We start from the raw sequence: 22,267 nt of genomic DNA, 5'->3' as shown, positions 1-22,267 counted from the left end.
GATTCCGCCATGTGAGTGTCATTGCTTGCCTGTTACTGGTCTGGCGAAATGGAAGGCTTAGACAAACAGGAGTGGATACCAGAGATCGGAAGTTTAGTTCTCATAATTCAGATTATTTATTAAGCACCCACTGGTAGATGCTCTCTCACACAGGAAACACTGGAAAGACAAAATCCCTGCCTCTGCTCAGAAAAATTTAACCTCCTCGGCAGGCATTCTTAACACTGGAGTCTGCCATCCTTAGGATGTCCGTGAATGGCCCTCTGGGAAATCTGGGGGAATTTGCTGACTGCCTAAAGTTGCTTGCGGAACTTTGCATGTATGTGTACCTGAGCATTTTCCTGGGAAAGGAAACACCCAGCTTTTCTCAGATGTTCAAAAGGTGTAGGACTTAGAAAGGGTTCAGAATCCCTGCTCTGGACTTGCAGATTCTGTAGGTCCGCAATTCCCAACACACAGGTCTAGGACCACCTGCATCAGAATTACCTGGGATGTGTATTTGCAGGCAGGTTCCTGGCCTCCAGCCAGACCTGAGTCAGTCTTTCAGGGGTGGGGCCCAGGATGTTTTGTTTTGGGGATGTTGATTTTGATGCATAGCCAAACACGAGAACCATTTTTCTGATTTTGCGTGTCCATAGCAAACAACTTATAAATAAGGATTTGGCATCAAAGTTGGGGGCAAGGGTCACTCATTAGTCCCTTGTGTCTGTGTCCCCTCCTTGGGAGAGAACACCAGCTATAAGGTGTTTTGAGGGGTGGGGGAAAGGGCTGAAATCCCATTGGGATGTGCCCCAACCCCATATATGGCACTAACTAGGCCAGAATGTCCAGGGTGTGGGCAGGACAGCCAGCCAAAGACGCAGGTGTGGTTTGGGTCTGAGAATCCTATGACTGAGTTAATCCCTCTACGACGTTCCACCCCAAATCCACAGCCTCTCATCTCTTCTCAGACAAACCAGTCCCAGGATCTTGCCTGGAACCCATGGTGGCTGATGCGTCTGCTCCTTCTCTCCTGGCCTGGGCCCTCTTGGCCACCTCTCTTGAAGACAGTAGTAGAGATTCTGCAGTGGAAGCATCCAGAAGGCCTCTACCCAGCCTTCCCCACCTTTGCTTCATTCCTCCTCCAGTTTCTCCCGCACCTCTGCCGGCAGGCCCTCGTAAAGGGTGTCTTCTACGAGGATCCCCACTTTCTTGAGCCCCACACAGTTGCCAAGCTCTTCTGGTAGTGCCTCCAAGCGGTTGCCCTTGAGCTCCAGGCGGCTGAGGGCTCTGAGGGCCCCCACCTGGGACGAGAGCTGGCTCAGGTGGTTGTAGCCCAGAAGCAACGTCCGCAGCTTCCGGCAGAAGAAGAGCTCATCAGGCAGGGCCTCCAGGGCATTGTAGGACAGAGCCAGGTGCTGCAGGTTCTGGAGGAGGCCCAGCTCGGGCGGCAGGGAGCGTAGCCCATTGTGGGAGATGTCCAGCAGGCGGAGGCCGGAGCACATGCCGAGCTGGGTGGGCAGGGTCTCCAGCTTGTTGTGGCTGAGGTAGAGCTGCTCCAGGCCCCGGAGCTTGCGCACGTGCTCAGGGACGTAAGCGATCTGGTTGTGCCACAGCTTGAGCGTGACCAGCTTGCGACAGTGCTGGAAGCTGAGGATCTCTTCAATGGACCGCAGGTGGTTGTCCCTGAGGTCAAGTTCCTGCAGCGCGCCCAGGCTGAAGATGGCATGGGGGATGCGCTCCAGCCCGCAGGCCACCAGCTCCAGCTCCCGCAGTGCCGCCAGCTTCTTAAGGCTGTTCAGGGCCAGCAGGCGGGCCCCGTCGTTGTGCAGACTAAGCCGCTGCAGGTGCCCGGCCACGTCAGTCACGCTGGCCGGCACCTTGCTGGCATTGCTCCGCAGAGACAGCGCCTTGAGCTGCTTCAGCTCCCGGAGGCTCTCTAGGGCCGCTGCCCGAGCCAGCTCCGGGGGGAAGAGCCCCTCGAGGTGCAGCTCCTCCAGGCCACGCAGCCCAAACACCCACAGGGGCACGTCGCGGAGCTCCTCGCACTTGACGCAGATGACCTTCAGGCGGTCCCGCAGGAAGATCTGCAGCGAGAAGGGCAGCCTGGCAGGCGAGTGGAGCAGGCTGAGCTCCTGCAGGTGCACCAGCTGCGAGAGGCCGGGGGGGAAGGTGATATCACAGATGGCCTCCAGCCGGAGGGCTTCCACCTCGCTGAGCTCGAAGACGGTGTCCGGCAGCCCCGGGAGCATGCAGAGGGCCAGCTCGAGCCGGCCCCGGGCGTTGCGCTGCAGCTTCTGCCGCAGCTTCTCAGGCGTCCACTCGTGGTTCAGGTTGAGCTGCTTCAGGCGGCTCTCGCTGACTTCGGAGAGGAAGACGGCGAAGCGCTTGGAGTAGAGGGAGTCGTACTGGTCGATGAGATGTAGCATGAAAGCAAAGTCATTCTTGACGTCGGGTATGTCACCCATGCCGGTCTCCTCCCGCACAGAACGGAAGGAGTACTCCTTGAGGGGCCGATGGAAGAGCCAGTAGAGCGTGTAGAGACAGGTTAGCCCATAGACGCACACGAAGGAGATGTAGCAGAAAGCCAGCTTGGAGAAGAGGTGGGCCTTGGTGTGGTTGCAGCAGAAGCTGGCGTAGCCCGTGACCTCCGACGTCTCTACCCTGCAGGCCACCAGGAAACTGATCTTCTCCACGTAGACAAGGTTGTAGACCAGGATGGCAAAGAACTTGCAGACCTTGAGCACCGTTTGCCGGATGTACATGGTATACAAGATGTCCCCCTCCTCCACATGCACACGGAACTTCTTGACCTTCTCAAACAGGGCTTTGGCCTGTTCACCCTCCTTCTTATCCAACAGGGTGACGGCTGGTGGCTCCGTCACCACCTTCTCAGGCTCCACCAGCACCTTTTCCTTCTCACCCTCATTAGCTTTTCCTGGTCCCGCGGAGGCCTCCACGGTGGCCGTCACCCGTCCAGCGGCGGGGCCCTTATGGTTCTCCCCAGAGACCTCAGACAGGGCCCGTGTGGTCCATGGCGAGTCGAAACATTTGCCCAGGATGGAGATGAAGTGCTCGATCTTGGAGCTGGTGCCAGGGAACTTGAACCAGAAGCTGGTGCAGACCATGAAGATGAGCGTGTGAATGACGACCAGGTAGGGGAAGTACTTGGCGTACCAGTGGAGGGCTGTCTCGTAGCAGAGCTGGTTAATGAAGCTGTACTGCTGCAGGTCCAGGTTGTTCTTGAGGCCGCTTACCTCCCGAAGGCCCGCCATCTGCTCGGAGACCCCCCGTGGCAGCAGTTGCTGGCATGGGGCCTCTGATAAATTCTCCCGGGGTTCGTGACTGGGCAGACAGATGATCTTGTCCTGTGTCACCTGGGAGTTGGGGGGGGGGAGTGGAAAGAGGGTCAAGGAGCTAAGTCAGCTTGCATAGTGGGGGCGAGAGAGGCAGGCTGAAGGCAGGAGGCCCCCCGTCCCTGATGGTCCCTGGCTGGCCATGGTTTTGGAAGAGTCGCTAAACCTCTGAGTGTCACTCTTTGAAAAAAGGAGTTAAATTGAATTGTTTTCTCCCACTCGTGCCCCCCCCACCCGCCGGCTCCCGCGAAAGATACTGAAGTCCTGATCCTTAATACGTGTGAATAGATAGTCTTTGCAGAGCAGATGCGATCAAGGTAAGGTGAGGCTGGGGCACCTGGGTGGCTCAGCGGTTGAGCGTCTGCCTTTGGCTCAGGGCGTGATTCCGGGGTCCTGGGATCGAGTCCCACATCGGGCTCTGTCTGGGGAGCCTGCTTCTCCCTTTGCCTGTGTCTGCCTTTCTCTGTGTGTGTCTCATGAATAAATAAATAAAATTAAAAAAAAAAAAAGGTAAGGTGAGGACGTTAAGGTGGCCCCTTATCCGGTATGACTGGGTCCTTTGGACGTAGACACACACACTGAGGGAACATGAGGGGATGTCACCTCCAAACCAAGGGATGCCTGAGCCAACCGGGAAGCCGGGAGGGAGAAAGGCATGGGACGCATGCTCCCTCCAGCCCGCGGATGGAAACGACCCTGCCCACAGTCTGGTTTCAGGCTTCCAGCCCCGGGGACTGAGGGACGGTAACCGGAAGCCTTCGGAATCCCCAGGCCCCGCCCCCGCCCCGCCCCGCCCCGCCCCCACACCGCGCAGCGGCCGGGCCCGCCTCCAGCCTCAGCGCCTCACCTGCAGGGTGCAGCCGAAGACCCCGATCATGAGCATAGCCACGGTGAGGTACTCCGCCAGCACGTCCCACCAGGGTTTGAGCACCTTGAAGGCGGGCTGCTGCTCCGTGAACTGCTTGAACTCGGCCACCGGAATCATCTTTCCTATGGCAGAGGAGGGGGCAGGGGTTGCAGAGACTCTCAGGAGGGGGCGCCTGGTGGTGGGCCCCCAGAGGAACGGGACACACGCCTCTGTTCCCAGTGTGTGCCCTGCCCCGCCCAAATCCGGCGGAGCGCAGGGCTGTGTGCCCCCTGCCCCTCTCCCCCAGACCTCACACCTCCTTCGTGAAGCCAAGCGACTACCGTTCTCCCCACTGCTGCTCCCTGGGATCCCTGCCCCCACTGGCGCTGCTTGGCCTTTTCAGAGGTCAGGAAGGGCAATCCACAGGGCCCCTGTCCCCCAGCTGGCCCGTGTGGCCCTCTCCCAGAACCCAGCCACCGCCCACCCTTGATGCCAAGCCCGCAGCACTCGCTCTGCTGCTCCGACTCCAGACACCTGGTGTCCGGACGGCCAGCCCCAGCTTCTCCCTGCCGCTGGGCCAGAGAGTGTTTGAGGCTCAGGACTTCCGGGGTGTGGGCCCCCCACCCCCTTCAGGGGCACTCCAGGCACCACCTCCAACCTCCAACCGGAAAAGCCGGCTGGAGCCTGGCTCTGGTTACAGGGCCCGAGGGGCAGGGAGTGGCAAAGCTGAAGGCTGGTCAGTTAGAGGGAGGGAGGACTAGGACACCTGGGTTTCTGGAGGCGTTAGTGCCCAGAATCTGAGGCAGAAAACAGAAACCAGGCCTCCTGATTGGAGGGGTAGGGGGTGCCAGGATGGCCGAGCGGGAGAGGATCAGGAAATGGGCAACGCAGGGAGAGCCAGGGTGACACCTACAACCAGGCTGGGGCCGGGTTGCCAGGCTCCTGGGCGGCCAGCCCACTCTGTCTGTCCCTGGGTTTCATTTTAGACCAAGGTATCATTATTTCAGATACTGACGGCCAGGAGCAAGTCACATGGGGGCGTGAGCCAGAAGCTGGGACATCACCCTTCCAGGGGGGCAGCTGGGGAGCCTCCCTCCTCCTCCCCAGGCTGGACAGAAGGAAAGGAAAGCAGCAAGGCCCCCACTGCTCCCGAGGGGGCTCCTGGGCTGGCCTGCCCCTCCCAGCATCCGTGCTCCTCTACAATGCCAGGCTTCCCACGTGGGGTTCCTGGAGGCTGGGCAAGGAAGGGAGACATCTGGGCCATTGGCGGGTCCCCCCGCCTCCCACCCACTTCCTAGGGAGAACCTGGCCCTGGCCCACACCTCGGCCAATCACTCCACACTTCCCTGCCTCCCTTTTTTGGGCCCCAGGTCCGGTGAGACCGTGGGTGACTCCTGGGTGGGGATGAAGTGGAGGTGGACAGGGATACAGGATGCTGGGCCTTCCCACCAGGCTGAGGGCGGGGCGGTTCACCACACCTTCTAATCCCATCAGAGGCCCTCATTTTGGGATGGCAGGGGCAGGGCCCCCTGACTCAGGCCCTGACTCACCCAGAGCCAGGTGCAGGCAGGGGGAGCACAGAGGGAGCACACGCTCCCTGCCACGATGCCCCATCCTTCACTCAGTGTGACACCCTGTCCTAAAAGACAAGCTGAGAGGCAGTGCCCCAGTGTATCAGTGCTGTCACCGGGGAATCATAGAAACATCCACAGGGGAGTTCAACAGCCCCCACAGGCCGGATGTCCACTGTAGCCGTCAAAGGGGACACGTGGGGGCATTCTGGGGTGTGTGTTTTGATGCAGGTGGGTACCCAAAGCCAGGACACACTGAGCTGAGGGGAGACCCAGGAGCAGTTACAGCCAGCCACTGTTCTCCCTGCCCTGGGGACCTGTCCCTGTGAAGGACCCCACTCAGCTATTGAACCCCAGGAGAGTACTTCTGGGGGCTGTGACAGAAATACACGGCAGAGACCAACTTCCTGCGTCGGTCCATCTCCCCATGGTGGGTGCTAGAACTCTGGCACCCACCATGCCAGGACTCCAGTGTCCAAGGCAAGAAGGCAGAGACACCCAGGGTCCCCCGTGGGAGGCCCTGTGGCTCCCACGGAACAAGGTATATACACAACACCATCAGAGGCAGACACTGGGGTTATCATTATCTGTCTCCATGACTCAAACTTGATGGTCTGAACCTGCCATTAAGCTTCCACAGACACAAGACTGGCCCCCCTTTTGTCTGAGCAGGGCTGGTGGGAGGGCTCCGGGGTGGCGGGCTTGAGGGATGGGGCGTCTAGAGGAAAACAATGACAGGGCCACATGCAACTTATGGCCACCAGATGCTTTCAGTGCCTCCTTTTATCCCAGCTCTGTGATGGGGGAGGGAGGGCGCTGCCCATTTTCCACTCTCATTTTCTAGACTCACCAGGAGCTAAATAACTAGCTCAAGGTTTCACAGCTACAAGTGGTATTTAAGGCATAACCCCCAAGTCTCGTCCGTCTGGTAGCACCCCTCTGTTCTGGTGGGTGAGGACCCCTTGCTGAGATGCAGCGTCTCTGCCAAGAGAACCTCAGAGGGGAACTCTGGCAGAGATCAGATGGGCGGCCAGGCTGGGGGGTGGGGGGTCCTAATCCTCCCAGGACCAGGTACTGCCCTGCCCGGCCTCAGCCCCACCCACCCATACCTCACCCCTGCTTCTCTCTCAGGCCCTCCCCAAACCCCCAGCTGGCCTCCCCAAACGCAGCAGTGGCGGTGCTTCTGGTCCGCCCCCCTCCCCCACAGCCCATGCTAATAATGGGCAAGGGAGACGCAGTGACAGTTGTCAGCCCTGTAACAGGCTTTGGAGCGCACAGGTCCAATCTTTGACTTTTACACAAGAGAAAAAACCAGCAGGGGAAAAAAGCGGGAGAAACTGAGGTCAGAGGTGTGTGTATGGGGGGGGGGGGTTGGGAGGGGCTTAGCAGCAGATCTGGGCCAGGCCCCAGGCCTGGGGACTCCCAACCTCGTACTCTTCCAAGCTGCCCTCCCAGGACTTGGGCGCCAAGGGAGTCTTGAGGTTGAAGAGTCCCGGGGGGGCGAGCCGGTGAGGACCCCAAGGCGGAGGGTTCTGGAGCACACAGGGGTTCGCAGAGGGGGGTTGTGGCTGTGGTCCCAGCAGGCAAGGGGAAGGGATCCAGGTCAAGACCCCCCGCCCCGGGGTCTCCCCCATCCTGCCGACCTTCATTCCGTCCTGGGCCAGGCCCGCCCGCTCCCCGACGGCGCCCTGGGGCTGGCCACCCGCCGAGGCTCTGGCCGCCCCCACCCCCTCCCCAGCTCCCCGTGCACCCGGCGGGCCGCTCCCGTGGGCCCGACCCCCGCCCCGCCACCCCGTCCCCAGGGACACAGCCACCTACTCACCGCTCCGGCCGGGACGCTGGGCCCAACTCCCGGGTCCCTGGGAGCGGAGCGGCCGGGACTCCCGCAGAGTTCCCGGGCCCGCCTGGGTGAGTCAGGGCGGGGGGCGGGACAGGAGCCCGGGAGCCGCCCCGCCCCGCCCGCCCCGTGGCCGGCCCGGCCCCGCCTCCCTGGGCCCTCCCGGGTCGCCCCCCACTCCGGGCGCGCGGGGTTGCGGGAGGAGGACAATCCCAGGCCGGCCCCACCCCCCCAGGTGGGTGAGGGGCGGGCCGCGGGGGCAGGGGTCGTAGAACTTGGGGCCGGGCTGCAGTCGGGGGAACTGAGGGGCTGGGAGGCACTGCGCTCCCCAAACCAGCCTGTGGGCTTCTCTCCAGGACCCAGGCTGTGTAGACCCCATCAGGAACAGGTGAAGGGCCTGTCCCCCTCCCCCACCCCAAGGTGCGGCCACCTGGCCTTCAGGCACAAGCAAGGGACCAGTGAACAGAGTCCCGGGAAGGAAGGCAGCTTCCCTTTCTCTGCTCTGACCACCAGCCCAGGGAAGCTGAGCAGAAGCAGGGGTGCTTATGTGTCTGACCCTGCCCAGACCTTGAGACCTGCTCTGGCCTTCTGGGGGAGGGATGGGAGGGATGGGAGCAAGCTGCTCCCAGGTCTACCGGGTGGGAGGGGATCCGGGGCTGGAGTCCAGTCTGGGAGGCCAGCTTCTAGAAAGGATGACTGCCTCCCCACCCCTCCCCCTCGTTCCTCCCCAGCCACGGAGGCCTGAGCTGGGTCTTAGACTAGCAAAGCACCCAGTTCACCCTGGAGGCATCTGATGAACCTTGATCTCTCCGTGAAACTCAGGGGAGAGGGGACCTCGACAGAGTGGGACAATGAGATCCCTCCCCCAAGGGAAAGAGAAGCTCGTGAGTTCACTAGACACAGCCAGAGGTCTGAGAATCCAAACCTTGAGGATTGGGATCCCCCGCACCCCCACCAGGTTCCTCTGTGAAGCCCTGCGATGGGCACCACCCTCGGGGATGAAACTTCTCCACCCCAGGCAGCCCCAAGACAGACTTTGATTGCGAGGATGAGATAAACAAGGCCCCCTTCTCTCTCAGAGCTTCTCCCCAAGTGGGGGCAGCAAGCAGGGAGGTAATCACACAGATACCCCAAGAAACAACACCTGTGTCTGTGACAAGTGCTGTGCTTATAACTAAGCAGGGTCAAGTTGGAAACATGGGCCAGGTGTCAATTTGGGCCATCTGAGATGGAAGAGTTTCTCCCTCTCCTCCCACACCCCTTCCTGCCTCTGGAGAAGCTCCTTGGGATCCATGCCCTGGGGGTGAGGGTGGGGGGTTACAGCTTTATGCTGGAGTGAGCATCCCTTTTTTTTTTTTTTTTAAGATTTTATTTATTTATTTGAGAGAGAGAGTCCATGAGCATGACACAAGGCTCCATCCCAGGACCCCAGGATCATGACCTGGAACTGTGGGTGCTCAGATGATATAGAGGGGGCTCTGGGGGCACCTGACACAGGTTTACACGCCTGAGTAGAATGGCTACGTCATGGAACACACATACTCACTATGCTTTCCAGTTGTTCTCCGAAAAGACTGTCTGCTTTACAGTCCCATTGGTAGCGCATGAGTTTTTCCACATTGATAATAAGCACACTTTTATAAAGATCGTGGTAAAAATAAATAAATAAATAAAAAATAAAAAGATCGTGGTAAAATACCATTAACATAGAACCTACCACTGTAACCACCGTTAAGTGTACAGGTCAGTGGCATTATAAATAAATAAATAAATAAATAAATAAACAAACAAACAAATCTAAAAAAAAAAGCACCACCTTCCATCTCCGGAGCACTTTTCATTTTGCAAAACAGAGACTCTGTCCCCACGAAACACTAACTCCACCTCTCCGCCCCCAGCCCCTGGCTCCCACCATCTACTCTATGAATTTGATTCTTCTAGAAATCTCATAGGATTGGAATCGTACAGTATGTGTCCTTTTGTGTCTGGCTTATGTCACTGAGCACAATATCCTCAAGGTCCATCCACGTTGTAGCAGGTGTCAGGATGTCTTTCCTTTTTAACACAGAGAAATATTCCATTGTACGTCTGGACCACATTCTGTTCATCTATTCATCCGTCAGTGGGTACTTGGGGTGCTTCCACGTTTTGGCCACTGTGGATGCTGTTGCTATGATCATGGGTGTGCACATATCTCTTTGAGTTTCTTTCTTTCTTTCTTTCTTTCTTTCTTTCTTTCTTTCTTTCTCTCTCTCTCTCTCTCTCTCTCTTTCTTTCTTTCTTTCTTTCTTTCGTCTTGCTTTCTTTCTTTCGTCTTGCTTTCTTTTTCTGTCTCTCTTTCTTCCTGCTTTCAATTCTTTGGGGTGGGATTGCTGGATCATATGATTAATTGTTTAATTTTTGGAGGAACTGCCATACTGTTTCCCACAGTGGATCCACCATTTTGTATTCCCACCAACAGTGCAGAAGGGTTCCAATTTCTTCACATCCTCACCAACACTTGTTACTTAACACCCAGCTTTTTAGGTTTTGTGAACGTGAGACAGTTATCTATTGCTGTTTAGTTACCCCCAGTCCTTGCAGCTGAAAACCACCAGCATTTATTGTCTCACACAATTTCTGAGGGTCAGGAATCTGAGAGTGGCTGCAATGAGTGGTTCAACAGTCTCCTTCCGCCACTGGCCCCAGCTACCACTGATATGCTTTCTGTTGCTATAGATTAGATTGCATTTTCTGGAATGTTGTATAAATGGAATCAGGCAGTGCATGGTGTGTGTGTGTGTGTCTTGTTCAGGAGGATGTGTTTGAGATGAGTCCCTGTTTTGAGTGTCTTGGCAGTTTGTTGCTTTTTATTGCTGAGGAGTATTCCATCGTAGGGTCTACTTTGGTTTGTGTAATCCATCCCTGTTGATGGACATTTGGAACGTTCTTAAAAGAGGGCAGAGTCCAGATCCCAGTGAAATGCAAGATGGGTTCAGAGTAGCCTTGAAGGGACCTTGCACTATAAAAGGTAGGAGGCAGGCATCTGGGTGGGTGGACATGACTCACTCTGAAGGGCACTGCTGGTGAGTGGGCAGGTGAGCCATTGGAGGGGACCAGGCTGCTGTCACACCAGAAGGGCTTTACACAGGTGACACTCAGAAGACTTGAGGAGGTGAGGGCTAGAATGATCCAAGCTGAAGGGCAGTGTCCTGAGGAACGAGGAAGGGACACCCCTCCCAGGCTGGAGGGAGGGTTCCCTGAATCTCAGTTGTGGGCACAACTCCTGAGGTGAGAAAACCCAAAGCCCTGCTTCCAGCCACACCTTAGTTAGGTCTATCCCCCCACCCATCATCCCTCCAGGACAGGTGCAACCAGCTGCCAAGTGCCAGCCCTTCTTGTCCTGGGCATGGAAGCCCCCCAGTTACAGATGGGTAAAGGGTTGGGGCAGAAGGCGCTGGTTCTTTGGGATGGGGTAGGGGATGGTTAGGTCCAGAGAGAGGAGGAATCTGGGCAGAAAGCACTGTGTGTGTGTAGGGTGGGCAGGGGCTGGGGGGGTAGTGGGTAGGTGGCCTAGCAATAAGCAGCGGTGCAGGACGGCACCTGGCATCCGTTGGGCAGTGCAAGGCAGCTGAGGATGGTGTCTCCACCTTCACACTTGCTCCTCCTCCATGCCACAGTCCCCTGTCTGGGCCCACAGCTGAGGCCCCTGCAGGAGTTGGTAAAATCACCCAAACGACAGGTTCCCCACCCCCCCCCACGCCGTGCTGGGCAGCCTCTGATAGGTTGGTCTCTGCTCCTCAGTGCTTCAGTTTGACACCTTTCCACCCCACCCCACGCCCAATCCTGTAACAGCACCCACGCCCCCAAGCTGGGCTCTGTCAGGAAGCCTTTGCTGACTTGACTTTGCTTTTTCGTTTCTTTTCTTCTTCTTCGTCTTTTTTTTTTTTTTAGATTTTATTTTTTTGCGAGAGAGAGAGAGAGAGAGCAAGAGAGAGAGAAAGCCAGGGCAGAGGGCAGAGGAAGAAGCAGGTTCTACGCTGTGCAGGGAGCCGGATGCCCGGCTGGATCCCAGAACCCTGAGATAGTGACCTGAGCGGAAGGCAGACGCTCGACCCACTGAACCACCCAGGCGACCGACTTCGCTTTTTCATGTGACATAGGAGGGTGCGGAGAGTGGGGGTGCTCTGCCCTGCAAAAGGCGGGGTCACCTCTCCCAGTTCTGTCTCCCCCTCCCCATCCTTCCTTTCTTCTTGTGTTCCCCAAATCCGAGTCCACTCCTAAATTCCCAAGGCTGCATTCTCTCTGTCCTGAGCCCCCCAAGTACGGGTTTTCTGCGGTCTGGGAAAAGCGTTGGATGTGCGAGGCGCGGAGGCCCCCCGAGGGCCCAGCGGGGGCCCAGCCTCCGCTGTCGCGAAGGCGAGGACGGGGACCGGGGACCCCGAGGGCCGGATTGGTTGATTGGGCACGAGGCACGATGGGCCCGCCCCCCGGTTGCCAGGGCCCAGCCTATCCTCGCCCAGGCGGGCCTCGGGCGCCAGGTGGTTGGGGTGGGGGCCTGGGCAGGTGTGTGTGCTGGGAGAAGGCGCTGGGCCGCGTCGAGCCCCCCAGGGCTTCCACCCCCGGAGCCCCTGCGCCTGGGAGTCTGGGGCCCTCTGGCTCCCCGCGGAGCAGCCGCCCCTCCTTCCGCCGCGCTCTCCCCGCCGCCGCCCCCGGCGCGCTCCCGCCCGCCGCCTCCCGGGTCTGGATCGAGCGCGCGCGCCCCCGTCTCCCAGTCCGCGGCCGAGGGGCGGGCCCGGCTCCCCGCGCCACCGCCCGCAGCCCCCTCCCCTCGCCCGCCGGCGGCCGGCGGCAGCCCCGGCGCTCCCGCGCGGCCCCACCCCAGGCGACCCAGCGTGGACCCGCGGGCGGCGGGAGCCCGAGGTGAGCGCGGCGCGAGCAGGTGGAGCGGGCGGCGCCGACCCGGGCCCGGCTGGGGGAGGGGGACGGGCCCCGGACGCGGCTCTTTGTCTCCCCGAAGCTCCATCGCGGGCCGCGGGGCCGCTCCTCCTCCCGGCAGGTGCCCGCATCCTCGGGGAGGGCGGCGAGGGAACCCGGGCGTGCGCTCCCGTCCCCCTCAGCTGGAGCCTGTGGCACCCCCCTGTTCCCGAGGCTGGGGTCGCCGAAGGGGTGAGGGGTAGGGGCGTGGGGCTCGGGTCCCGAAAGGCAGCGGAGGCGGGCGGGCTGGAGCCGGCAGGGCCTCGGCTGTGGAGGCAGGCGGTGGGGGTGGCGCTAGGGGACAACCCTGGGCAGCTGGGCGGGTGAGTGGGTGGGAGGCAAGTGGATCGAGGCCGAGGTTTGGGCGCCTACGGGTGGCAACGCTGGGGAAGGGGCAGCGAGGTGCCAGGACCCGGATCCCTGCGGGCAGCGCAGCAGTGCAGGGGCTGGGATGCTGATCCGTCTGCCTCCTCATCAGGTGCGGGATGGACAAGAGGGACAAGGGCAGGGCAGCGGCCGCCTCGCGGACCACGGCTACTCGCCCTCCCGGCCTTCCGACCCCCAGGCCCCCAGGGTCTCCTCGTCCCCCTCCCCCAGTAACCAGCGCGGCCCTCCGAGTTCTGGGAGCCGCGGGAGCTGCCGGGCGAGGGCCCCTGGCCGAGCGAGCAGGGGGTATCCGGGCACCCGCTCTCCCGGAGGCTGGTCCCCGGGGAGGACCAACGCGGAGCGCTGGGACAGGCCCCCGGAGTCCAGGTACCACACCCTCTTTCCAACATTCAGACCTCATCTTCCTGCCCCCCTTCTTTCTGAGGCTCCAGCCTCCCCTTCCTTTCTGGGGGCACCGCCTTAACTTGGTCTTCTCCCCGCAGCCTCCAGGCCCCCGGCTGCTGGGAGAGGGGAGCGGGCCCCTGCCAAGACCCCAGCCCCGGGCTCTATCTCTAGCCCGGGACGTGCCAGCGGGAGCAGCAGGTAAAACGCCTCCCCAGTCCCTTTGGCAAGGGTTAGTGTCCCTATCTGCAAACTTAATTTTACGCATGAATTGGGGAGTGGGGGCATTTGCAGGTCACTGGGCGCACTTTGAGTGAAAGCTATTATTGGTCTGCAGAGAGGGCATAAATGGGAAAATGTGGACTTGCGAGAAAACAAGGAGCTCTGTCCTGAGGGTGGCCTCTCCCGTCCCTAGGCTAGGCTCTCTTGCACAGAAGGGGCCTCGGCCCCCAGCTGAGGAACCTGTGGCCAGAGGAAGAGCTCCAGAAACACCCAGAAGAAGCGCGCTGAGCGCCGGGGCACGGAGAGGTACGTGGCCTGGGGAGGAGGCCTGGGCATTGAAGGGGACCAGCCGGAAGTATCTGTGACCCTCTGGCCTTCTGCTTTGTCCCCAGACTCTTCCGGGCCCTCCCCAGGCGCCCCTTCCCCAGCCACTTCCCGTCGGTCCCGAGCTGCAGGTGCTGAAGTGGGTGTCGCTCGGGCAGCTCCGAGTGCCCGGCCGCGGCCTCCCACCGAGGCCCCCAAGAAATCCGTGAGCAGCCCCCCGCAGCATGGTCCCGCAGAACCGAGTCCCGCCACCAGGAGGCGACCCAGCGCCGGCGGAGGCCTCCAGAGGCCAACCTCGCGCCCCTCGGGCTCCAGCGCCACTCCCCAGTCCTCCCCCGCCCGCCCCGGGGCCTCGCCCCGCCCCGGGACCTCGCCAAGTGGGACACCCCGGGCTCTGGGGCATCCCTCGCAGCCCAAGTCGAAAGGGCTGCAGGCTCTGCGCCCTCCCCAGTCCACACCCGCGAGGAAAGGCGCAACCCCAGTGCAGGGCTTTTCTCCTCCTTTAGCTACACCCTCTCCTCCGGGTTTGACCCAAACCCCCCAACTGGCACCGCCTCCGCAAATCACAGGGACTCCCCTGCCTGGCACGCTCCCTCCCTCTCCACCGACCACGCCCCCTTCCCAGTCCCTAACCGGCCCTTTGGCCACACCCCTTCCACTAGCCCCTCCTCCCTCTGCTCCCCTCCCTCCGCAGGCCCTCCCCTCTCCACCGGCCACGCCCCCTTCGCAAGCCCCACCCCCACCCCTGGGTGGCTCCTTTCTGGAGGCGTCCACCTCTCCCACGACCACTATTAAGGCTTCATTCTCTCCATCATTGTCACCCCCTCTGCAGAGTATGTCCCCAACCCAGGCTTCTCCAACTTTGCCCCCTCTTCTGGCTCGCTCCTCTCCCTTGGCCACACCTTCTTTGTCGGCTCCTGGACCACCAGCCACGGCCCCTCTACCAGCCTCTTCTGCTCAAGCAACATGTCTGCTGACCCCACCCTCCCCCCAAGCCACAGCCCCTCTGCCGGGTCTTTCCACTTTGCCTGCTACCCCTCCACTGGCCAGTCCTTCCTTATCCCCGCCCTCTCTTCAGGCCACGCCCTGTACGGTGACCACGCCCCCCACGCTGGACACTTCTCCGGCCGCATACCCTCCTCAAGCCTCTCCCTGTCCTCTGACCACCCTCTCTGTGCAGGGGCCTCCTCCCCTGTGCTCTCCATATCCCTTGGCCTCCCCATCTCTGCAGCCTGCACCCTCTCTCCTGCCCGTGCCCCCTCCGCAGACCCCACCTCCTCTGGCCGCACACTGTCTGCCGGCCACGCCCTCTCCGCCCCGGCTCCCTACACAGGCCCCACCTTCTCTGGCCTCATCACCTCTGCGAGTCCCAACCTCTCCACTAACCATGTCTCCCAAGCAAACTCCAGTTTCTCCTGCCACAGCCCCTCTGCCGGCCATTCCCTCTCAGAGCGTGCTCCCACCACCTCTGCAAACCCCTCTCTCTCCTGTTTCACTCCCTCTGCAGAACCTTTGCTCTCCCTTGGCCATGCCCCCTCCCCAGGCTCCACCTTCCCTGGCTTTGCCTCCTCTTCAGGCCCCTCCCTCTCCCCCTGCCTCACCGCCTCCGCGAGCCCCTCCCTCTCCCCTGGCCACATCCCCTCCTCGGGCCCCTCCCTCTCCCCTGGCCACCCCCTCCCCGCGGGCCCCTCCCTCCCCCGTGGCCACACCCTCTCCACGGGCCCCTCCCTCCCCCGTGGCCACACCCTCCCCGCGGGCCCCTTCCTCTCCCCTGGCCACACCCCCTCCACGGACCCCTCCCTCTCCCTTGGCCACACCTTCCCCGCAGGCTCCACCTTCCCTGGCCTTGCCTCCTCTGCCCTTCTCGACTCTCCCTCTGCAGGCTCCGCCCTCTCCCCTGGCCACGCCCCCTCAGGCTCCACCTTCCCTGGCCTTGCCTCCTCTGCAGGCCCTGCCCTCTCCCCTGGCCACGCCCCCTCCCCAGGCTCCACCTTCCCTGGCCCTGCCCCCTCTGCAACCTCCTCCCTCTCCCCCGGACTCCCCACCTCTGCAAGCCCCACGCCGACCCCCGACCCCGGGTCCGGATGCCCCCATCCCGGGCCCACGGCTGACCCTGGCGCTGGCCCCAGCTCCGCCGCCGCCGCCCTCGCGCAGCCCGTCCAGCACGCTGAGCGGCCCGGATCTGGCGGGCCACAGCAGCAGCGCCACCAGCACGCCGGAGGAGCTGCGTGGCTACGACAGTGGGCCCGAGGGCGGCGCCGCGGCCTCTCCGCCCCCCGACGCGGAGCTCGCCGCCTGCCACCCGGCCTCCTGGAGCCGAGGTCCCGCTCCGCCGCTGGCCCCCCGCAGCACCCCAGGTAAGCAGCCCCTCGACCCTGCCGAGCTGTGGGAGGAGCGAGGTCCGGAGATGGCAGGGGCGGGTGGGAGGCGAGGCTTCCCAGCTTGGGGGGGGACGGGCCAGTCGGGTCTGGGGCGGGGCTGAGGGAAGGGGCGGGGCCTTGTGGCGGGAGCGGCGCTTCCAGTCCTTAGGCCCAGCCTGGCGTCTCTCCCCGCAGGAGCGCAGCTGCCTTGGCCTCCTGCCGCCGGGTCGGGCTCCGCTGACGGCCTCTGCACCATCTACGAGGCTGAGGGTCCCGAGCCGGCGACCCCCGCCCCGGGCGCGCTGGATCCGGAGCCCGGGCCCGGCGCGGGTGGTGGGAAGGTGGCGGCTGGAGTAGGGGCGGGGGCGACCTCGCGTGGAGCGAAGCCGGGGCGCCTGGGCGAGCTGCCGCTGGGGGCGCTGCAAGCGAGCGTCGTGCAGCACCTGCTGAGCCGGACGCTGCTGCTAGCTGCGGCCGAGGGTGCTGCAGGCGGCGGCGGCGGCCCAGGGGGCGCGGGGGCTGGCGGCGTCGCGGGGGGCGCCCGTACTGCGCTCAGCGACGCCGAACTGGGCCGCTGGGCTGAACTGTTGTCTCCCCTGGACGAGTCCCGCGCCAGCATCACCTCGGTCACCAGCTTCTCCCCGGACGACGTGGCTTCCCCGCAGGGTGACTGGACGGTGGTGGAGGTGGAGACTTTCCACTGAGCCAGACCCTTAGCCCCGCCCACCACACCCCTTCCCCCCCTTAGGACCCGCCCCCCCCCCCCGGTTCCGCCTCTCAGTCTTAGACTGCCCGCCTGCTCTCCTCCAGGCGTCTGGCTGGACCGAGCCCCCTGGAGGCTTAGATTTGGGGCCAGGCTCGCGACCCACCCTCGCCTCTGGCCAAGGTCTTCCCCTCGAGCCCCCCCTCCCTTTGGCCTAGACGCGCTCCCTCCCCCCTCGAGCTCCGCCCCCTCCCCGGCCTGGGCCCCGCCCCAGGTCCTGTGTGTGGTCTACCGTGCGCTGCCCGAGTTTGCAATAAAGCCGGGACACTGCACCTGTGCGCCTTCGCATCGCGGTCGCCGAGGGGTCCACCGCGGGGTGGCGGGAGGGCTGGGGCCAGCCGGCGCTCGCGGCTCTGGCTGAAGGCCTCTCGCACACGACGCAGCGGTGCCTTTTCCCTACTAAAGATAATGGGCGCGTGAGGCGGGGCTGGGGTGGGACCTGGTGCTGCCGAGTCCCCGCGGGCCGGCGCGGCGGCCCCACGCACGTGCGAGAACGTGGGCTTTTCCCTTTGTGACTTACGGCGGAAACGCCAGGCGCAGGAGCGGCCCAGTGGTATTGCGCGGCTCCGTGGATGAGTTGATGCGTGCCCGGCGTGGTTGAACGACGGAGAAGTCTTCTACACTCCCCGAAGGGAGCCGGCACCTCTTGCGGGGAGGGGGGGAGACGAGTGGGAAGGGCTCGCTCAGGTCCAGGGCCGGGGCAGGGCGACCCTTCCTGCGGCCCCCTCCTCACAGTGCGCGCCCCCCTTTCCCTGCACACCCGGAGTACGCAAGGGACGGGGCGGGCCGCTGAGGACCTGAGGGCGATCTCGGCTCCCTCCTGTGCCCTCCCAACCCAACCCTGGGTGCAGTGCGCTTCGTTCACTGGGGGGGACTCCAGTGCAGAAGGTAGGTCTACAGTTGGGCCCAGGAAGACCTGGTGAAGGGTACAGGGTCCTCCCGGATGAGGCCCCACCAAGGATTCCGTGTGTGTGTCCCGAGGTTAGGTCCTCACATTGCTCCTCCCTCTCCATCCAGGTGGCCTCACCAAGCCCCTTTGTGCCTCCCAAGCCATGGGCCTCACCCCTCCCTCCATCTCAGGTTGCCCTCCTCAAGCCCCTCCAGCCAGGCATCCTGGCCTGTGCCCACAGCAGGTGCCTTCAGCAAAGCCAGTCTGTCTTATTAGAATTCCTTGTCCTTCCTCTCCCCCCTGGGTCACTCTGACCCTGGACCCTTCTAGCCCCACCCTGGCCCTTCCCAGTGTCTGCTGCCAAAAATGCAACCCCGGGGCCTTTCCTCCCTGAGGGTCTCCTGCCTCACAGTAAGAACGACCACAGGAGCCAGGTTGGAACTACAAACAGGGCAGGTAAAAGCACAGAGCGGCGGACCTCAGCCCTGTCTCTGCCCCTAGACCCATACCCTGTAGTCCACCCTATAACCTCGTTCCTGTCAGACCAAGTCCTGCCTGTCCTCACCCCTGATGTTAGCCTAGAGTCCTAGGAGAAAATCAACCTTCTCCAAGTGGGATGGTGCACCTACACCCCTGGGGCCAATGTGTATGGAGTGGGGGTGGGGGGGACTAGATCCTCTTTCTAGCTGGGCCCTGCAAGGAGCCAGGTGTCCTTGTTTTCAGATGCTAGGGGCTGAATCCTGACCTGCTGGGCAGCCAGGGCATCCAGACCAGCCCCTGAGATGGAGGAGAGCAGAACCTTGGACATTTCCCCCAGGGCCTTGCCCCATTCTGGGGAACAGCTGGTGTAGAATTACCCTGTGGGAGCAGGACAGATAGCAAGGGTTGGGGGTCTCAGTGTTAAAACTGTATGTTGGGAATGGTGTGGGGACACCTCAGTATGGGGTGATGGGTCAGTGCATGAGGCTTGGCCATCCTGGTGCGTAACCAGTGTCACACCTTGCTGCTTGGCAGGTGTCAGGCCATTGTGAGTGGGGGCACTTTGGGTAGACAAGGCAGGGCCTGGCCAGCATCTGCCTGAACCCAATTAAGATTCTCCCCCTGGGAAGCCCTCCTTTATCCCTGTCACTGCCCCCCCCTACTCTGCCTCAGCTCCATGAGGAACCCCACAAAGGGCTCCACCTCTGTGGGCCTCCTTCCCCCAGAGGAGCCCAAACTCACTGTCCCTCCTGCCCAGCTGTTTGGGTTCCACCCTGGCCGCCTGACTGACCCCCCAACACTGTGATCTGTCTGATGGTGCCCCCTCTGCCACCTGAGCCCTCCATGGCTCCCCAGTGCCCTCAGTTCAAAGCACAGATTCTGGCTCCTGAGAAGCCGATTCTCAGTCTGGCCACGTCCACTCTCTCCTGTTCCTTCTTCAATGACATCATGTGCCTCCTGCTGACCTTGCTTTTTGCTTTTGCCTTTGGAGATGACTCCACCTTCCACCTCACCTTCCAGGAACCCTTCCTTGATTCTTTTGGGCACTTACCCCACTAGTAGGCAGGCTCAGCCCGCAGCCCCACCCCATTGTTTGTCTCCACTACCCTGGGGACCCCTCAGGGCCAGGCACAGGGCAGAGCACCCCAAAGGCCTCGGGAAGTGTGTGCTGTATGAACAGCAACCAGATCTCATATCTTCCTGGAGTCCTGGGACCCCACATTCTCCGTGTCTCTGAGGGGAGACACAAGCTAAATTGCCCAGGTGGAAAATCATGCCCCCCACCCAATACCTCCCCACTCTCACCTTCTCCAGAGCCACCCTTTTGAAAATTGGCACACCAAAGGGTCCAGCTGTCAGTCAGACATCCGAAGTCCTCTGCGACCTGTCCCCCAAGACTGTCTCCCCCAAGCCCCAACATTTGTTCACATCAAACCAGCCAGTGCCCTTTTTTCTCCCATGCTACCCCTTTCCCCCAAACTGGGCAGTCTCTTTGGTATCCCTGAGGGTCTGCTGGGCCCCCTACCTCTGATTTTCTTAGACTGTGGAAGCTCCCACAGGCAAGGACAATCTGTTCCCCCTTTGGGCTGCTTTTCAGGACAAGGACCTTGGGACTCAGAGCAGCTTGCAGTTCCCCCAAGGCCTGTCTGTGACTGTGTAAATACACTTTATTTTCCATCTTTCCCGCCTGGGCGACATGTGGAGTGTGAACAGGCAGTGTGCAAAATGGTGGTGGGCAGTGTGGGGGGCCCATGGGAGAGCCCCTCAGATGCCCACCCTGGTCCCCAGGCTTTGTAACACTGAGGGGTGGGCGACCGGAAAGGGGTAACTGAGCATGGATCCCCACCCCAGGAAGCGCCAGGGAGATTGCTTTTGATGCTGCTCCAGGCTCCAGGAGCACCGACAGGGTCAGGCCCAAGGGTCACAAGGCCCTGGGGGCAAGGGGCTGGGGGCATCGTTGGACTTTGGCACCGTTCTCAGCTCTGCCTCTGCAGAGACCACGGGACCACCATGAGCAGCTGAGGGGAGGTAACTCCACTGGGAAGGCTCCTCCCCTGAGGCCTGGCCTTGGCCAGAGGGTGGGGCTGGGGACACAGGGAAGGGAGGGACAAGGAGGCTGGGGACCCCTTAGAGAGCAGGCTAGCTTGGGTGGGGGAGCCCCTCCATCATTGGCCAAGACAAGGCGATGGGAGTGTCTCACGAAGGAAGATGTAGGGCGCTGGGGAGAGGGGGTCTCTTCACTTCCTTGCAGCTGCTCTGGCCCCCAAGAAGCAGGGACAGACTGCCCAGGCCTGGGCCGGTTCCCGCTGTCCACTCACACCCCAGGTGGCCCTGCATACAGTAGGGGGGACTTTGGTTTCTGCTGCAGGGGCCATGAAGCCTGCACCAGGCAGGAAAGCCCAGCCTGGCCATCTGTGCCCAGCCACCAAGGGTCCCCAGGGACATCGTGGGGGTGGTAACGTCTAGCCCAGAGCTGCCCCTTCTTCCTTAGGCCTCCTTTAGCTCCTGGGCCCTTCCCAGCAGGGCCACCCTTGTCCCAGAAGGGGGACTGCTGGGAGGAGGAGCTTTCTGCTCATCCAGTCCTGGGACCTCTGGGTCGTCCCCTGCCCTGGCTGTTAAGAGGGGCAGACCCTCCAGGGAACCTGGCCCGGAGGGGTACAGACCAAGATGGGTAAACACTGCTGGGGAGAGTGGGCCTGCCGGGGGGACCCTGAGGATCCTCAGACCGCTGCCCTATCCTCTGCGCCCCGCTGCTCTGGGCCTAGCCCTCAGGTGGGCGGGACCGCGGAGGGCGTGGAGTTCATCAGGGGCGGCCACCTGCGGAGGAGCGGGCGGTGGCCCGTGGCCCCTGGCTCCGGCACGCCGGGCTCGGCCTCAGTTGTCCAGGCCCTGGCTATAGGGCGCGGCCAGCTCGTCGGCGTCGCTGTCTGAGCTGCCCTCGCTGTCCTTGGCCGGCCGCTCGAGACGGCGAAAGAAGCGCGCGTCGCGCGGGGACAGCGGGTAGAGCGCGTCCTGCAGCGCCGCGCCCACGCCCACGCCCACGCCCACACCGAGCAGCTCCTCGTCCGACGACGGCAGCGAGTCCTCATCCAGGTGCCGCGCCAGGCCCAGCCCGTCGAAGGCCAGCGGGTCCTCGAAGGGCGGCGGGCCCTTCAACAGCCGCACCTGGGGCGGGGAACCGGCGCGCTGAAGGCGTGCGCCGCCGCCCCCTCGGACGCGGACCCCGCCGCCGGCCGCTCCTCCCCGCCCGCTCTCCCTCGGGGAGGACACGGCGGGCCCTGAGCCCCTCCCGCGCCGGCCGGGGCGGCCCTGCGCTCACCTCGGCCTTCAGCTCCTCGATCTGGTCCTTGAGCTCGCGGATGTACTGCGACGAGTCCGAGTGGTTCAGTTGGCCCTGGATGCGGCCCTCCTCCCTCTGCGGGGCGGGCCAGGTCACGGGGGGTCAGGGCAGGGCCCGCCCCGGGGCCCGTCCCCCGCCCCGGCCCGCCGCTCACCTGGATCTCCAGCTCGGCGATGCGCTGCCGCATCTCGGCCACCGCAGCCATGCTGTCCGCCTCCCGCAGGCGCACGGCCATCACCTCCTCCTTGCTCTGGGGGCAGAGGGGGCGAGGGCGGGTCAAGGGGCGCGGCGGGGCGAGGGCCGGGCCGGGGCGGCGGGCGGGGACGCACCTTGCACTCGGCCTCGGCCTGCTTGCGGCGGCTTTCGCTGAGCTGCGTCTGCAACCCCTTGTTCTGCGCCGCCAGGTACTGCAGCTTCTCCTGCAGCGCCGCGCGCTCGGCCTCCACGCGGTTCAGCAGGTTGCGGTGGATGTGGTCCTGGGGGCGAGCGTGGCGGGGGAGGGGGCAGGGGTCACGGGCTAGCCACCGCCCCGGCCGCCGGCACCCCCACCCGACCCCACCCCGGAGAGGGCGCGG

At 62.7% G+C, this 22,267-nt stretch overlaps 3 protein-coding genes across 7 annotated transcripts in view; 1 reads left to right on the top strand and 2 right to left on the bottom strand.

The window, feature by feature from the left end:
- Nucleotides 1-92: 92 nt before the first annotated feature.
- LRRC8E (leucine rich repeat containing 8 VRAC subunit E) lies at nt 93-7,673 on the bottom strand. 4 transcript variants are annotated; one of them, XM_072787483.1, is made up of 3 exons: nt 7,576-7,673; nt 4,183-4,325; nt 93-3,356 (listed from the first exon to the last, which is right to left on the bottom strand). In XM_072787483.1, the coding sequence occupies exons 2-3, from the start codon at nt 4,318-4,320 to the stop codon at nt 1,113-1,115; spliced, it is 2,382 nt and encodes a 793-aa protein (XP_072643584.1). In that variant the 5' UTR covers nt 4,321-4,325; nt 7,576-7,673; the 3' UTR covers nt 93-1,112. The 4 variants fall into 4 exon arrangements, with proteins under 4 accessions (XP_072643584.1, XP_072643585.1, XP_072643586.1 ...); XM_072787484.1 differs by lacking the exon at nt 7,576-7,673 and adding an exon at nt 4,667-4,799; XM_072787485.1 differs by lacking the exon at nt 7,576-7,673 and adding an exon at nt 4,717-4,798.
- Nucleotides 7,674-12,386: 4,713 nt separating this feature from the next.
- On the top strand, nt 12,387-17,255 carry PRR36 (proline rich 36). Its single transcript, XM_072787479.1, has 6 exons — nt 12,387-12,492; nt 13,025-13,299; nt 13,416-13,515; nt 13,730-13,842; nt 13,929-16,217; nt 16,416-17,255. Exons 2-6 carry the CDS (start codon nt 13,032-13,034, stop codon nt 16,922-16,924), a joined length of 3,279 nt encoding a protein of 1,092 aa, XP_072643580.1. The 5' UTR covers nt 12,387-12,492; nt 13,025-13,031; the 3' UTR covers nt 16,925-17,255.
- Nucleotides 17,256-19,999: 2,744 nt separating this feature from the next.
- EVI5L (ecotropic viral integration site 5 like) overlaps nt 20,000-22,267 on the bottom strand; it is a 30,326-nt gene continuing 28,058 nt past the window's right edge. For both annotated transcript variants that reach the window (XM_072787480.1, XM_072787482.1), the window contains 4 exons: nt 22,022-22,168; nt 21,847-21,942; nt 21,672-21,767; nt 20,000-21,517 (listed from right to left, as the gene is read on the bottom strand). In XM_072787480.1, coding sequence (XP_072643581.1) covers nt 21,227-21,517; nt 21,672-21,767; nt 21,847-21,942; nt 22,022-22,168 — 630 coding nt within the window. In that variant the 3' untranslated portion in view covers nt 20,000-21,226. The remainder of the gene's footprint in view (nt 21,518-21,671; nt 21,768-21,846; nt 21,943-22,021; nt 22,169-22,267) is intronic.

This window comes from Canis lupus, chromosome 19 (assembly GCF_048164855.1).
Source record: "Canis lupus baileyi chromosome 19, mCanLup2.hap1, whole genome shotgun sequence".
Lineage (NCBI taxonomy): Eukaryota > Metazoa > Chordata > Mammalia > Carnivora > Canidae > Canis > Canis lupus.
The sequence above is the reverse complement of the archived record's forward strand: the minus strand, read 5'-3'. Positions and strand labels throughout refer to the sequence as shown.

Bases quoted from the DNA above. Each gene is read 5' to 3' on its own strand.
- PRR36 (XM_072787479.1), top strand. From the start codon at position 13,032: ATGGACAAGAGGGACAAGGGCAGGGCAGCGGCCGCCTCGCGGACCACG. The intron at 13,300-13,415 runs GTACCACACCCT...TTCTCCCCGCAG, and splicing joins GACAGGCCCCCGGAGTCCAG to CCTCCAGGCCCCCGGCTGCT. The intron at 13,516-13,729 runs GTAAAACGCCTC...TCCCGTCCCTAG, and splicing joins CGTGCCAGCGGGAGCAGCAG to GCTAGGCTCTCTTGCACAGA.
- LRRC8E (XM_072787483.1), bottom strand. From the start codon at position 4,320: ATGATTCCGGTGGCCGAGTTCAAGCAGTTCACGGAGCAGCAGCCCGCC. The intron at 3,357-4,182 runs GTGAGGCGCTGA...CCCAACTCCCAG, and splicing joins TCTTCGGCTGCACCCTGCAG to GTGACACAGGACAAGATCAT.